Consider the following 14648-nt stretch of genomic DNA (forward strand, 5'->3'; position numbering starts at 1 on the left):
AAACAGTACTAAAGACACCAGCTTAAGTTGAGGACGACACAGCGAGCAATGGAAAGAAAAATGGTAGGTGTAACCTTAAGAGACAAGAAGAGAGCAGAGTGGATTAGGGGACAAACGGGGGTTAAGGATATCTGGTTGAAATAAAGAAGAGGAAGTGGACACAGGCCGGGAATGTAGCGCGTGGACAGGATAACCGCTGGTCATTGAGGGTAACTAACTGGATTCCCAGAGAAGGGAAACGGGTTAGGGGGAGACAGAAGGTTAGGTGGGCAGATGAGATTAAGAAGTTTGAGGGTATAAATTGGCAGCAGCAAGCACAGGACCGGGTTAACTGGCGGAACAAGGGAGAGTCCTGCAGTGGGCGTAGTCAGGCAGATGATGATAATGAGGATGATGACTAAGGACACGCAGTTTTGAAGTTGATAAAGGCAGCAAAGTGAATTGCGTTATGTGTTGTAACGGTTATGGCTGCAAAAGTGTAATTAAGGATTATTGTTAAAGCAAGGTATAAAGCCATGTGCTTTATAACTAGCCGAATATTATTTAGATCTATGTTATAGGACAAACAACAGAAAAACTTTCTTAGCAAGTGTGTTGACCCCAACCCTGGGTTCCTGGACGACTGAGTGGTCCCATGCTACGTTTACACAACCATGCCTCTTGCCGCGATAACATCGGCAGCCGGAGTCACCGCACCAAGCCGCAACGCCAGTTCATCAGGCGAGAGCAGGACCTCCCTGCAGTAGCGTAGCACGCAAAGCCCATGAACCCCCCTCCCCCGTTCCAGAAATTAAGGAGGTACCCTTTCACGAAAACAATTCCTGTCCACGCTTCGGCCCCCCAGTCCTCCCACCTTGAGATGCCATCCAGGTGGTCCCTGCGGGGGAGGATCAGCAGGGCAGCCAAAAAGAATACGGGAAAAGATGGTGTAAGGTTCACCGCATAGATCTAAGGAGTATTTCATGCACCTCGCACAACCAAACTGACCAAAAGACGAAGAAGCAAGACCATTGTCAATATAGATTTATCAAGTATTGTATCTCGTCGGACGCGCTGAGGTTGATCTATTTAGTTCCGAAACTATTGAGTCGTTCTTACGTAATTTGCGAGAGTTTCTATCATTAGGGCTTTCTCGAGCGCTTCGGCAGTTAACTTTTCTCGCGTGTGAAACTGAACATTAATAGTTGGATTCTTGAGCAGGAATCCGTTGTCAGAGAAGCGACCGCTCCGATGGTGAGCCGTCAGCCATACGAAGAGCGCGATACTGTCAGCACGCAGGGTGATGTTGAAAGTACGGAAGCGTGATTCTGGCACAGCATCAACTGTGGGCCCCGTGACCGAGGTTACCTGCAACAAAATGATGCCGTTGATGACATGGTGTCGCCGTAACATATATGAGCACGACTATAAGGTTACCCAGTGTGACCTAATTGATGAATTTTCAACGACTGATGATCCTATCTACAACAGTGTGGCGGCAGCGAAAAAAAAAGTTATGTTGCTACAACACCAATGTTCGAATGTATGTCATAGTTAATGCATCATGATTTCACGAGTACATGCGCTGGAGGTGACGCCATGTTGAGGGTCAGCTAAGTGGTTTCCAGGCAATGCGATGTAATGGCAGTTTTTCTTGTCTGTATTGAACAGATACGGCCGGCATATACAGGTGTGTTAATAAAATTGTCGCGTGACTGCATCATAACTTTTATAGTTATTGCATGACCACTGAACAAAGGCTTATCTTCGAGTCATATAGTTTTCTCCCTAAATAAATCAACGTGGAAACGCAACAACGAGGAGCACATACACGTGCTGAAGTCAATCGGCAGAAAATACGTCATTGACCATATTGCAGCTGCACGCCGACAGCTGAGACTACCGCACGGGCGTAATGTAAAGAAATATGAGAGTTAGAAAGTATGATAGATACTTGCTATGGTGCTTCACGAAAATGCTTTTTCATTGGAATAATCACTCTACGTCTATAGTTAGGATCCCAATCATCCTGTATCGTGTTCTCCTGAAGAACGAAGGCTACCTTCAATTCACCTTGCCGCGCATCGGTAAGGTACATAATTTCCCTAGATTCGTCGTACCATAGAGTTCTTTGCCATGCGCGAATGAAATTTTTGCTCTTTTTGCGCTACTGAGGTTACACTGTGGTCTTGTAGGTCACTCGTATTCTTCTGCAACTCTCGCACGATTTTCCGAATTTCAATTTCGCGTTCAGTTTTCCTTATACCGTTCGCACACTTAATACAGGTATGTTAAATAACGTCTGCAGTTTAATGTACCAAAACCACAATACTATGTACAATGTCTCAAAACCACGACTTTCTGCGTCATTCGGGGGGCAACCTTGATTTAGATGGACAAAAAGCCGGGCGAGTTGGAACCACTCCATCACTGGCCAGGGCACAAGACGACAAGGCACAAAAGAAAAAGGCGGGACAAGCGCTCGCCTAAAAAGTAAAACGTTTTATTAAAAAAAATGATATATTATGTCACGCGCGTTATTTTGCACTCTTGCTGTATTCAGTTTACGCCTACAAAGATTGTAAGCAATGCTCAGCGCAAACCGCGCCTGCGGTGTTCGAGAAGTTTCGAGACTCTACTAGGTCGTTTTGTCAAGATTGCGTGCATGATGCGAAAATTGCTGATTACCGATTCTTCCGGAACTTATGTGGCCATCAGCGCTAACGCTAGAATATTTGACGGTACATGTATAAATGCTGACGCTGTCACCGCTTGTCAGTTGATCGACGGCCGACGCTCATAACCGCTATCGGCATAGGAAGGCGAAAATTGTGGAGCTCACTCAGACTAACCCATTGAATATATTTCGCGCATAAAACTCACTGGGGCTGAGCCTTACCATAGTTTTTCTGAGCTTGACTCACTCGGACTCACGCTTGCGAAAACGTTCTTCAACTGGAGTCACTCAGACTCAAACTCACCAAATTTTTACTCACTCGGACTCACACAGATTCAGCCTCATGGCTCGATCAGAATATAAGCGAGTCCGAGAGGGTCGACTCATTTGTCCGTAAGTCTAGAATTAGCTTTCTCGATCGTTAGGTCAGTGCTCTATACCTACAATATCTTACGTAATCAGTGCTCTTCTTGGTGCCTCTTGATATAGTACCTTCGAATACCAGTTATGAGCGGTTGCGAACCAGCAAAAATATTTTCAATGAAAGAGAGAATACAGCATAAATTTTATTTATCAAGAACTTCTTCAGAAAAGTGGTTGGGAGAATACAAGGCATCCCCAACGTAATTCACATCTATAATTACGCATTAATGAAATAGTGTGAACAATCATGTTTTGGAACCCTCGTGAGTGGACGTAAGCATAAACATGAAACCAGGTAAAGCTCACAGCAATGCTGACGATGAGTAGCTAGCAGCCTATCAGTGCCAATGTGTATCGCTTAAAAATGAGTGTCCGATCATCGGCCACAAGTTCGACCAAATAAACAGCTCATTGTCGGACCTACAGCCTACTCCCTTGCCCCGCCGCAGTGGCCTAGTGGCTAAGGTGCTCGGCTGCTGACCCGCAGGTCGCGGAATCAAATCTCGGCTGCAGCGGCTGCATTTCCAATGGAGGCGGAAATGTAGGCCCGTGTGCTCAGATTTGGGTGCACAATAAAGAACCCCACGTGGTCGAAACTTTCGGAGCCCTCCACTACGGCGTCTCTCATAATCATATGGAGGGCATAATCATGTGGAAGTCATAATCATAAACCGGCCAATTTATTGCCACCTGAGAAAAAAAAAGCATATATTACACTGAATAAGCACAGGCACTGCGAATCCTTTTCTTCCACCTTGTGAAGTTAATGGCTCTTTAGTTTAGTGCGCACTACTTTTTATCCACCGTTAAGAAACTCTCAGAAGCAGATACCAAAAATGCAGGGGGAAAACCAGCTATCTTCATGCATTATCACTGCTTACAAAAGCAGTGATATCGTAATCTTAGCCAACTCGCAGTTACCTATGATTCGGCTAAGAATGTTCAGCACTAAAAGCCACATTGAAATAGTTTTTTTTTTTTCGCTTGTAGTGCATGCTTCTAAACTGTTACCGTGCGACAGCGCGCTCAAAATCGACATACGCTCTAATCCAGTTTTGTAAAACATTTGAAATTCAATTGTTTTTTTTTTGTCTATGTCTGAAGAGCTCTTCCCTTCACCGTCTCACGCCTATTCGCCGTGTTGGCACCGTCAAGTAGGTTTCATGCAACCCAGCTCTGTGGCTCAAAAGGTTGACAGCCCCTGTTCAACGCGGTAGTTAAGGTGCAATTTTCCTGGTGGGCATCTTTATACCTACATTATAACAGCGCACGTCCGAGTTGCGACGTAGAAATATTCAGCCATGACGGCAAGAGCTCATATTAAGACAGTGTTCCACGGTATAATAAGAAAATAACCTTAAGTGTTATGCTATGTCCAAGCTTTATCTGTAAGACATTAACGTTACACTGGTTCAGTTGATTTGTGCTCGTTACTCTTACTATAGGCTATAGCTGGTTTCACACGAACCACTTTGACTTTATTATAACTGAGGAATTTGTAAACAATTAACGAAAACTAATTAGTTCAAAACAATTAGAAGTTACCTTTACAGTGCTTGCGTGAAGCCGAGTCTCCTTGAAGTCTCGTGGAAGCAAGTACGTCTCTGGAGCGAGCAGTTTTCTCGTTGTCCGATCACGCAGCGCGAACCAAAAGAAACACAGCAGGAACCTCGAGCAGCCGTGGCGTTGTACCTGGTCGCCGACAAGGTGGCTGCCGAGGTCGACAGATACGGCAGCTGGCTGGGAACGATTGAGATACGATAGTGTTGGCCAACCACCCGAAAATCGCTGTCACGGTCACAAGCTAAATGAAATTCCAACAAGTTTCACAAAAGAAGTTTCCCTGTTCACAAAGCGAAAAAAAAAAAGCCGCCCGCATCTTTCCGCAGGGGGAACCCGAGTAGATGCGTCGCAAAGTGGTGGGGGTATCGCGCGACGGTTGCATGATTAGGTATTGTTTGGGAATGCTTAATTGTGATTTTGTATTTATTATTATTATTTATTCCATGAAGGAGAAGCGTTGCCTACAAAGAGTGGTGGGACGCTGATGTTTGGTTGTGCCCCACTACTGGTTGAAGATACTGTTGCTTTCATTGCATCTACTCGAGTCAAGCAAATCGCCAAGTCAAGCGAAATTCCGAATGCACTCCAGTGCTTATATACGCATCGCCAGCGTTCGAGGGAGCGGAGTACGAGGGCGAATGTCTGTACGTCCACTGCACATGATCGGCTTGCTGAACGCCTGACCTTGTTTGGCCCGGGACGCGAGCATGCGCAGTGGGGGTGTGTACTGTGCCGTCAAAGCCGAAGCGCGACTAAAAAATGCTCTGAACCCACGGCTGACGCGATTCAGCGGTGGTTGCTTTCACACCTAAAAGGCCGAGACAAACGGTAAGATTTTCTACATGACGTGACGTGCGGCGTGGGATGGTCTGGCATGCGGCGCACAACGATTTGGCACACATGCAGCAAAGGAGCAATCAGCGGCAGGCTCCACCTATATACGGCGCCTCGGCATGCACACTCTGAAGACTTCGCTTCCTCGTAGTAAACCACAGAAAACAACTTTGCACAGCCGCGCTTCGATCTATGAGATTATAATGACTAAAACTACGCCTTCGGGAATGACAATCACGTCGCAACAACGGCAACAGCCCCCCGTCACTCACGGCTCTGTTAGGTAGACTTAGCATGGTGGGCGCAGGTCTTCACCTACACCGTTCGCGTTAATACGCGAACTCATCATATAGCGCTTGCTCTCGATAACAAGACTAAAGCTTGCGTTTTTATGTCATGTGTTAGCGCTATGCGAAGAGCAAAGATGGAAGCGAAGCAGGCCGACTCACCAAGACGCTATAGTGTCGCTTTGTTATCCTGCGAAATGGCCATGGTGCGAAAATGGCCACGCAACGCTGCCATATCAGAACGGGTGTTCCCGTGCAGAAATGACACTCTTCAAATATCACTTCAATGCGGAATATTGTCACGTCATAAGCAAAATTTACTATACGTTTACTACAACACCACGGGTGGCGACGTGGGCAAATGATGCGAGGCTCAACCGGCCCAAATCCCTCGACTCATGTCTGCCACGGTGACTGGAGCGGTGACAGGGGAAGGGTGCCGCCAGCAGCGTGACGAAACACGTTTCCCGAGCTGTCATTGGCTACGGCCGTCCAGCAGTACTATGCCGCGAGGAAAATATCTGCCCGTGTTGATACACGCTGGGCATGCAACGGGTTGGTTCGATGCGATGAAACGTCTTCATTACGACTGCCGCACAACCACGTCGGAGATCGCATCACATGAAAAATTGTAACGTTTGTCTCGGCCTTAAACTAAGGCGAACATTGCCAGTGTTAGTTGTACCCCTTGATTGACTGATATGTGGGGTTCAACGTCCCAAAACCACCCACCATATGATTATGAGAGACGCCGTAGTGGAGCGCTCCGGATATTTTGACCACCTAGGTGATTTGACATGCAGTTCTATCCCTTCCTTCATGCTGTGCGCCTCCGAAGAACAAGTATGCCACGTCTATCCCCATCTGTTCCGATGCTGTCGGTTGATTCGCTCGCGCATTGCGATCATATTCACCCGTACCACATTCTAATTCAAGAAAAGTAAAAGTTTTTTGTAAAGTGAAAAGTCGCCCTTCTGAGATATCGGTAAAATGAAGATTCTTTCTTTATCTACGTGCTACAAAGAAGCAGAAGACACTTTTTCTCCTTGAGACGAATCCTTCTCTGTGTTGCGAGCTACGCGCAGAACTAATTTAGCATAAGTGTGCCTGTGTGCGTTCATCTTCCCGTGCGGACTTCGTGCAGTTTTTGGAACTTACGGCTGCAGACAGTCTACCGATTACATCGATGTCGTACGAAGAACGCGACAGGTGCTTTTGCTGACGATATGTGGGGTTTAACATCCCCAAAACCACTATATGATTACGACAGACGCCGTAGTGTAGGGCTCCGAAAGTTCCTGACACCTGGGGTTCTTTTACATGCACCTAAAATGTGTGCACACGAGCCTACAGCATTTTCGCCTCCATCAAAAATGCAGCCGCCGCAGCCTGGATTTGATCCCATGGCCTGTGTATCAGCAGCCAAGTACCTTAGCCACTAGACCACCGCGGCGGGGCAGAGGTGTTTTTGCTGATGACTTACCACTTTGGGCTGCAGCTGAAAACTCCTAAGAGGGGCGAATGAGAGAGCCGAGTATAGCGTGACGTCCAAGACTGCATCTTCTACAGGCGCGAGAAAATCATTAACGATGAACAACTTGATTTCGTCGTCTCGTTCCAAGTACGGCGATACGATAATGGGGCTGAAGAACTTCTTCGCAAAGTACTGAAGCATCTTCCAGCGGCCACCGTATTCTGGCGATAGACAGAAAGCAAAACGATTAACGATTGATATAATTTGCCGATGACTAGTGAGTGCGACTCACGACAACTGTGGGCGAGGCAAGTAGCAGCAAGGTCCTTTAGGAATAGAGTGACAATTGAAAGCATTACACTAGAGCTGCCAAAGTTGTTAGTAAACATTACACCTAGTAGTTTTGGGACGTTAAACCCCACAAATCAATCAATCAATCAACATTACACCAGGGAAACTGCTGTTGAAGCTCGTGATATGTTGGTGTTTCTATACAAGGTAATAACATATTTACACTCGCTAAGAGCAGACATGCTTCTTTAGCTGAAAACACAGGCTTCTTTTGTCCTTTATAGAAAACATTCCTACATATTAAGAGGGCTTACACCGTGTAGACAGAGAAATGCTACGGGATATTTTCAAAGAAGAAGACACCGACGACCATTTCGGGGATCCTTTAAAAGAAGTATGGAGAGAACATAGCACGCCTTGAATAGGAAGGGCAAAGGTGATAACATTTAGTGAATATGCATCCAGATAGTGATGCCTTCTCTTTCTATTGTCTTTCGCGCTTCGTAGTAAAGGTCCATGAAGGTTTTTTAAGATTGTGGATGGGGTTCGATTGACCGTATATTTTAATAGTTATTGACGTAGCGGAAGTACTTCACTATAAGCAAGGTATAAACTCTTTCCTTAAGAGATGGGTGCGAAATGATTTCAAACATGACTGTGGTGACGCCTGCAGCTAGCCTTATTATTTAAAAAGTTATTGTCTTCTATAGTTACTAGTTTCGCTTTTTTTATATATGGTGGCAGCGGATGCATGCGGAGCAGGACAATATATGCCTGACGGCATTTTAGGCATGGTAGATTACTACACAACGCAAACAAATTTGAGTGAATAAAACATGAACACTGAAACTACACACAAGTGCAACAATGACGCACAATTCAAACAATTTCCGATGGTCATGTAAGAATGACACCTAAACTCAGCCTAAGGTGTCGACGCCGATCGACATTACTTGTTTGCAGGCAAAGCCCAAACTGTCGCCAATATTTTGTGGGAACCGCGCTCCCTAGCAGACGATATTAACTTATTTTGAGCAGCGTGTGGGAGCCTCGCCCACATAACGACTACAAAAGCGGCGGCGGACATGTTTTTGGTGGACTCGGCCATGGACTGGTGAAGTATTACGAGTTGTGTGTATAGTATTACGGGTGGTGGATGCGTACAACTGTGGAAGCTTTGAGTCTGTTCTTTGAATTATGTGCTTGACCGTTCGAAGTCCGTCGTTATAATTAACGCTGTGTTATAAGTTCTAACATAGGCTGCTGCATGCGGTCCTCGGCCAGACAGCACGTACCCCAAACTTGTCACACGTGCTTCTAGATTTGGTGACCATTTAGGTGGGCGTCAATTTGATGAAAAGTTAAGGACACAACAAAAGCAGGCGAAACGAAAGCGGGTCGACAGGATACAGTGTCTACTTGCAAATGGCTATTGAAAAAGAAAGCTCTTTTTTGTAAACATGATGACCTCCGCCCAGTTACTACACGTCAGTTACAGTTGCGCAGGACAATGGCAAACAATTCCACACTTTTGACAACGCATTGTCAAAAAAAAAAAAGAAGCGCTTCTTCTTTGGGCAGGGTGACTGTCAGACTAACGCACACACCCCGTTTCGCATTTATAAAATATGCCTCCAAAATCCACGTGATGCGTGCGTCGGTGCGTCTGTCATTCTATGTAAAGCAGAAGCAGATTTTTTTTTTCGATATTGTGATATCATACGCGTGAGTTTATTCGTAATTTTTCTGCGCAACTGTGATTTATATACAAAAAAGAGTCTTTTTTTTTTCAAATAAAGCCATTCGCAAGTTGAAGCTCTATCCTGTCTCCTTTTCGTTCTTGTCTACGTGGGTTGCGTCCTTTCTTCAGCATGAACAAATAAGCTCAACCACACGTTCTGGTATGGGCATAAACTAACAGCTTTAGTGACCTGATACATATAATTCATCTAACGTAAGCAAATTTCCTAGAATCTTGACAAAAAATCAAGCGCAGCTCACACTCCGTCACGGAAGGCAGGACAACGTAAAACTGGTGGATCCTTCGCTATTCCTGGCTTGGCTATCGACTTTTTTCCTCGCATCTGCTTTCCTATATTTTGCTAAACTATATTAAGCATGGCTATGCTTGCTGTCTTCTTTATCTTTATTTATCTCTTTCTGTACTCGTTGTCTCAGACATCAGTCGCTATACTGTTGGCCCGTCGAATCGGCGTGCATCTCCTGATAGCGAAGCAGAAGAGGATGCCGGTGAAGAAGAAAATCACACGTGCCTGTGGATGATGAAGACAATTTTCTATCCACAACATACGGCCAACCTCGAATTCAGCAGTTCTGCTGTAAACTCTGCAATGATCATTGACAACACACGTAACAATAATGATAAGTACCACGAGCTATCAAGAGCTTGCCTAATTAAGCAATTCACGTACAAAAAACGGTTCCGTACAGTGTAACGGAGCGTGCGCTTACAAATGCAGCAAAAACATATGCAAAAAAATATTAGAGGCTACCCTAAATACATGCGGACTTCCGAAGCTCTACTTTCACCGGCACCTTCTTTCCAACAGTGACAAAGAAAATACTTCTTAAGCCACAATCGCATGTCCAACTGCATATTAACAAAGCTCTTAATGTTGCCCATGCAATGAGACTGTTTTGTGACTAGAAGCCTCCTTCATTTATGCGTGCTGCATTTTCGTGCGTGAATGTGAGTATCAGAACGGGGCCAAAACACAGACTTCTATATATGACAGAAGTGCCATGTCAAATACTTTATTGGGCAAACACACTGACAACACTTTTGGAGCTTAAATGAATTAAATTTGCGAAATACACAGTAAATACGACGGTTTAACGCCTTGAAACGATAATCTGATTACCAGCCGGTTTGTAGAGAAAGTCATCGGATCAACTAAGAACCCTTGGGGCCTAATAAATAGAACCTAATTCTAAGAAAGCCTATGTTTTGATAATTTAGAATTGGAAGCTTCTTGAAACATTGAAGAAGAAAAATCGCACGCTAGGTCTGGTGCTGTACACTCGTGCTTACAAGAACAGGCTGCAGGATTAAAGACGTGCGTAGTAAATATATGCAAAATGTCAGTGTACGTTATGACAGCGTGATAACAGATGAATAATTGATCAGTAGCGGTGATACCTACCGTTATTATGCAATCGAATGTAATAAACTAGCGGACAAGGAAGCAGAAGCTTATCGATCAAAAATGTCAAAATGAAACATGCTAGAAGGCTGGTAATTAAGCTACTGAATTCATATGATGCTCAGGGTTAATTAATAAGTGCAAGATAGTCAGGTAAATAAAGAAATTAAGTAGATGGTATGGCTGTAAATAATGAACTAAAATCAAGGGGGGATGACGAATGTAGTAAAAACCTTTAGTTGTTAATAATCGGCCTCTCTAACTTCAAAAAAGGAGAACAAGAATAGAAAAATAACAATTAACTAATAATACTAAAAGTAAGGAGCATGAAAGAAAAGCAAATTAAAACAAAGAAAAAAATCAAGGAGGTCGGTACTGACGGATAGAAATACATACTACGCGTGTGCTATCACTTACCAATTGAGGCCCATGATGGCGCAGGCCATATGTCATTGAGCTGCCAGTAGAGAACACCCATGTTGTGGCCGAGGCCATCGTGAATATGGCCACGCAGGCGTCTGAACCTTTCACAGCCCGTGCGCACACTTTCAGCTTGGATGACCTTGTGCGCAACGAAGAAAAATAATAATTATCCGCAGTCTTTCTTAGAGTTTACGACTTCTTTTGAATGCTGTCAGTTTGGCACGCTACGCTAAACTGTTAATAATCGCCCACTAGAAACAATATTGCAGAGAAGCCATTTATTTTGCAATAGGAAAGGTAAAATTCACAATTTCTTTTACGCCTAAGACGTAAAAGGAAATGTGAATTTTACCTTTCCTATTAAAAGGAAATGTGAATTTCCTCTTTTGTCTAAGGCATTTCGTTTGCGAAAGCCATATATGCTTTATCTTTGTCACTCGATGTACTGATTCTCCCCAACCCCGTCAGAAAATTATCTGCAATTAAGCGGATTATGCACTACCTCCAAGATTAGAGGCATTTCAAGCTCTCGGCATCTTACCTGGTTTTGTATTTCCTCAATGATAGGCTCAGCTATAACGACGTGACTGTCCCGTTACGTGACGCAATGGTGGCATTACACATTTAGGCGACTTGCGCATGATGACTTGTGCTTCGGACTTCAAGTGGTAGAATGATCCCGTGACAATGACTGTTTTTTTTATCACTGGAGCTGACGCCGATGCTGGCATTCCAGTTTTCGCTTTTAATAAGGCATCTAAAGTCCGAATGGCCTACTGACACAATTGTTGTTTTTTCTTTTTGCTGCTGTGTATTGGTGGAGGTGTATTAGTCGTAACACGACATATCGCTTGCTGCCGCGTGCCCTAGAAGCACTGCAGTCTGTTTATTACGACCCATTCAAAGTTTCGTTTGTGAGTGCAACGAGAACAAGTCACCATGTGCAACTAACGCGCTCTTGCGTGTGAAACGGCAAACAGAAAAAACTGCGATGCACTTGCATGCCGCCTACACGGTGTTTCGCATTCCGACATGTGCTGCGCAATGTCGCTTTTGTCATCGCCATTATCGCCACCTGGTGGCAGATGCTTTCTTGGGGCTTCCACACGTTTGCCGCGAGCACACACCCGCTAGCAGCCACCGATTAGTAGCCTGCTGGCGCAAACGCGGCAGATGTGCAGTGTCGACTGTGAATTACCTTCCAAGCTGCATTCGCTGTTCAGATTTAGTAGACGGTATACGCCTGTTCACGAAGGTCGATTCCTCATGGCTACCACATGCATAAAATTTTGTGACAGTACTGCTTTGATAATGATAGCATATGGGGTACTACGTGCCCAACCTCATGATTATGATTATGGTCATGAAGTACATCATAGTGAAGGGCTCCGGAAGTTTTGACCATCCGCTGTTTTTTTTTTGTTTTTTTAACATCCATTGACATCACGTGGAACACGGGCCTCTTGTATTTAGCCTCCATTGAAATGCGACCACTTCGGTATGGGATCGAACCTGTGACTTTCGTTTTGAGCAGCTGAGAATAGGAAAAGAAGCTAACCTGGGTGAGGTAGGAGACCATGTCGTAGCCCGCTGCTCTGTCGGTCCGGGACGTATTGGCGACGCGGAAGTAAGCGTCAATAATCCGAGCGGCGTAACGAGCACCTGCGATAAGAAGCGCACTGTTTGTCTTTGCGGTTGAACTCCGTTCCGCAAAGAAAATAATTTGATTCAATCAAAATCCTTACTAAAGCAATTGCTATACAGTACAGGATTAATACTACGAGCAAGCAGATACCAAAAAATACCTAAACACAAATAACCAAGTCGTAAAAAATAACTTAACGGGTGTGCTTTCTTACGCTCCTACAATGTGAGCGTATACATTTCAGCCCAGCTGTTCACTTTTCCATTGCCTTGTTTTTCATTGTACATCTTGACAGAAACGAATACACAGTGCCTGAAGATGAAAGATCAATGTGACCAAATACACCCCCCCCCCCCCCGCCCCGCTTTCGTCCCATTCCTACTTTTTTTCTTGGGGGGCATACCATTATATTGCCTGCTTCCACCAAGGCTTCTATCACATGCCTCATCCTGTATTACATGCTTCTATTTCTAGCACATCGTCTACATTTATTGCATGTGATAGGAATATTCTTGTGCTATCGACATTTTTGTGGGACAGACCATCACGCAGCGGCTTGTACCATGACGCGTTTTAACTGTTTTGTTTCGTTTTGATTTATTTATTTACTTCTGATGAAAAATACAGCAATGGTAACTATTCCCACCCATGTTAATTTTACTTCCAAAATCTACAATGCACAATGCTGGAATCCAAGCTATTCAGGCCCTCGAAGCTCTTTTAAAGACATGATAAAAATGTTAATTTATATTCTAGTAGTGTATTCCTTGCTTATAAACCCTTAATAACTTTTATATGTAGAGAGTATATTTATTGTTAGTTTTAGGAGAACTGTTCCTTGAGGAATGCAAGTGTACGTCTTTTCTTTCTTTTTTTTTTGGTGCCATGTATTAAAGACAGATGTAGTCATACCCATAGCGTAGTGTTGCCTGTGGTCCAGAAAACGGGAGAAAGGGTACGTGACCATGGAGGCAGGCATAACACGCTCCATCGAGTCTCTGGGCGGATAGGACTGCATGCCGATCTCGGTCACAAACCGAGGCATGGGAAAACTCGCCGGCTTCCACAGTTCACTGCTGTAACTGTAAAAGTGAACTGAAATAATAAAAAGGTAGCATTTTGAACCTTGTTTTCAGTTCAGCATCGTGATACTTTATTTGTGTCTACTGAAGTCTTTATTAATGACCTTTTCTATTGGACAAAACACATTGGCGCGTACATAAACTCCCTCAGTAACCGACGCACTTGCTGAAGATGCGGGTTAAAACGACTCAAAGGCGAAAGGCTTTTGCACTTATTCTGCTTTCGCATTTCCTCCAAGATCGGACACACCGGAGGCTTTCTCTACCTCACACAGCTTTAGAATGCCTCAGAGATCGGCATAGTTTTGACGAAGTGACGACGTTGTTTGATGATGTGATGCTGCGCGCCAACGTGCGCCTTGCCGGACATCAATGATTCCCCCCCCCCTCTTTTTTTTGTCCATGTGGCCTAGAATGCTCATATATATAACTTGCACTTACGATCGCCATTCATTTCACCATTAGGAGTTGAACTAATCCAGCCATTTTCGGCCGTTTTTCTGCCGTTGCTTGGTGTTGACGACACGAAGGGTCTTGTCCTGTCTTCAGCCTCGACGACGGTCTTTATAACGTCGACGTACAGTTTTATGTAATCGGTACGGTATAGGTCGTAGTCGTTCTTAACTTCTTCCCTTAAAAGAGAGAGAGAAACAAAAAAAAAACAGTCTTGAGAACTCTGCGCTGCTTAAAATGCCTATTTAGGTCAGTAATTCGGCTACAGGTGGTATTAAAGGGCCAGTCAACAAGCTCCGACTTTTTTCACACTCCCCAAACAAGCTCGCGAATTTTTTTCTACGCCTTATCAA

The 14648-nt window shown here is 44.5% G+C and overlaps 2 protein-coding genes across 2 annotated transcripts; both read right to left on the minus strand.

Annotated features, from left to right (window-relative positions):
- Nucleotides 1-1006: 1006 nt before the first annotated feature.
- Nucleotides 1007-7444, minus strand: LOC119171422 (beta-mannosidase-like). Its single transcript, XM_075891905.1, has 3 exons — nucleotides 7247-7444; nucleotides 4625-4819; nucleotides 1007-1347 (listed from the first exon to the last, which is right to left on the minus strand). The coding sequence occupies exons 1-3, from the start codon at nucleotides 7436-7438 to the stop codon at nucleotides 1081-1083; spliced, it is 654 nt and encodes a 217-aa protein (XP_075748020.1). The 5' UTR covers nucleotides 7439-7444; the 3' UTR covers nucleotides 1007-1080.
- Nucleotides 7445-9709: 2265 nt separating this feature from the next.
- On the minus strand, nucleotides 9710-13849 carry LOC142814379 (beta-mannosidase-like). The gene is made up of 4 exons (XM_075893112.1): nucleotides 13673-13849; nucleotides 12674-12777; nucleotides 11110-11254; nucleotides 9710-9801 (listed from the first exon to the last, which is right to left on the minus strand). The coding sequence occupies exons 1-4, from the start codon at nucleotides 13803-13805 to the stop codon at nucleotides 9710-9712; spliced, it is 474 nt and encodes a 157-aa protein (XP_075749227.1). The 5' UTR covers nucleotides 13806-13849.
- Between the last annotated feature and the right edge of the window lie 799 nt (nucleotides 13850-14648).

The sequence above is a fragment of the Rhipicephalus microplus genome, chromosome 4, assembly GCF_043290135.1.
Source record: "Rhipicephalus microplus isolate Deutch F79 chromosome 4, USDA_Rmic, whole genome shotgun sequence".
Classification (NCBI taxonomy): Eukaryota; Metazoa; Arthropoda; class Arachnida; order Ixodida; family Ixodidae; genus Rhipicephalus; species Rhipicephalus microplus.

Bases quoted from the DNA above. Each gene is read 5' to 3' on its own strand.
- LOC119171422 (XM_075891905.1), bottom strand. From the start codon at position 7,438: ATGCTTCAGTACTTTGCGAAGAAGTTCTTCAGCCCCATTATCGTATCG. The intron at 4,820-7,246 runs GTAAGTCATCAG...AATCGTTCCCAG, and splicing joins TTCAGCTGCAGCCCAAAGTG to CCAGCTGCCGTATCTGTCGA. The intron at 1,348-4,624 runs GTAACTTCTAAT...ATTTTGTTGCAG, and splicing joins TTCACGCAAGCACTGTAAAG to GTAACCTCGGTCACGGGGCC.
- LOC142814379 (XM_075893112.1), bottom strand. From the start codon at position 13,805: ATGCCTCGGTTTGTGACCGAGATCGGCATGCAGTCCTATCCGCCCAGA. The intron at 12,778-13,672 runs GTATGACTACAT...TTCTTATCGCAG, and splicing joins CAGGCAACACTACGCTATGG to GTGCTCGTTACGCCGCTCGG. The intron at 11,255-12,673 runs GTTAGCTTCTTT...GTTGCGCACAAG, and splicing joins TGGTCTCCTACCTCACCCAG to GTCATCCAAGCTGAAAGTGT.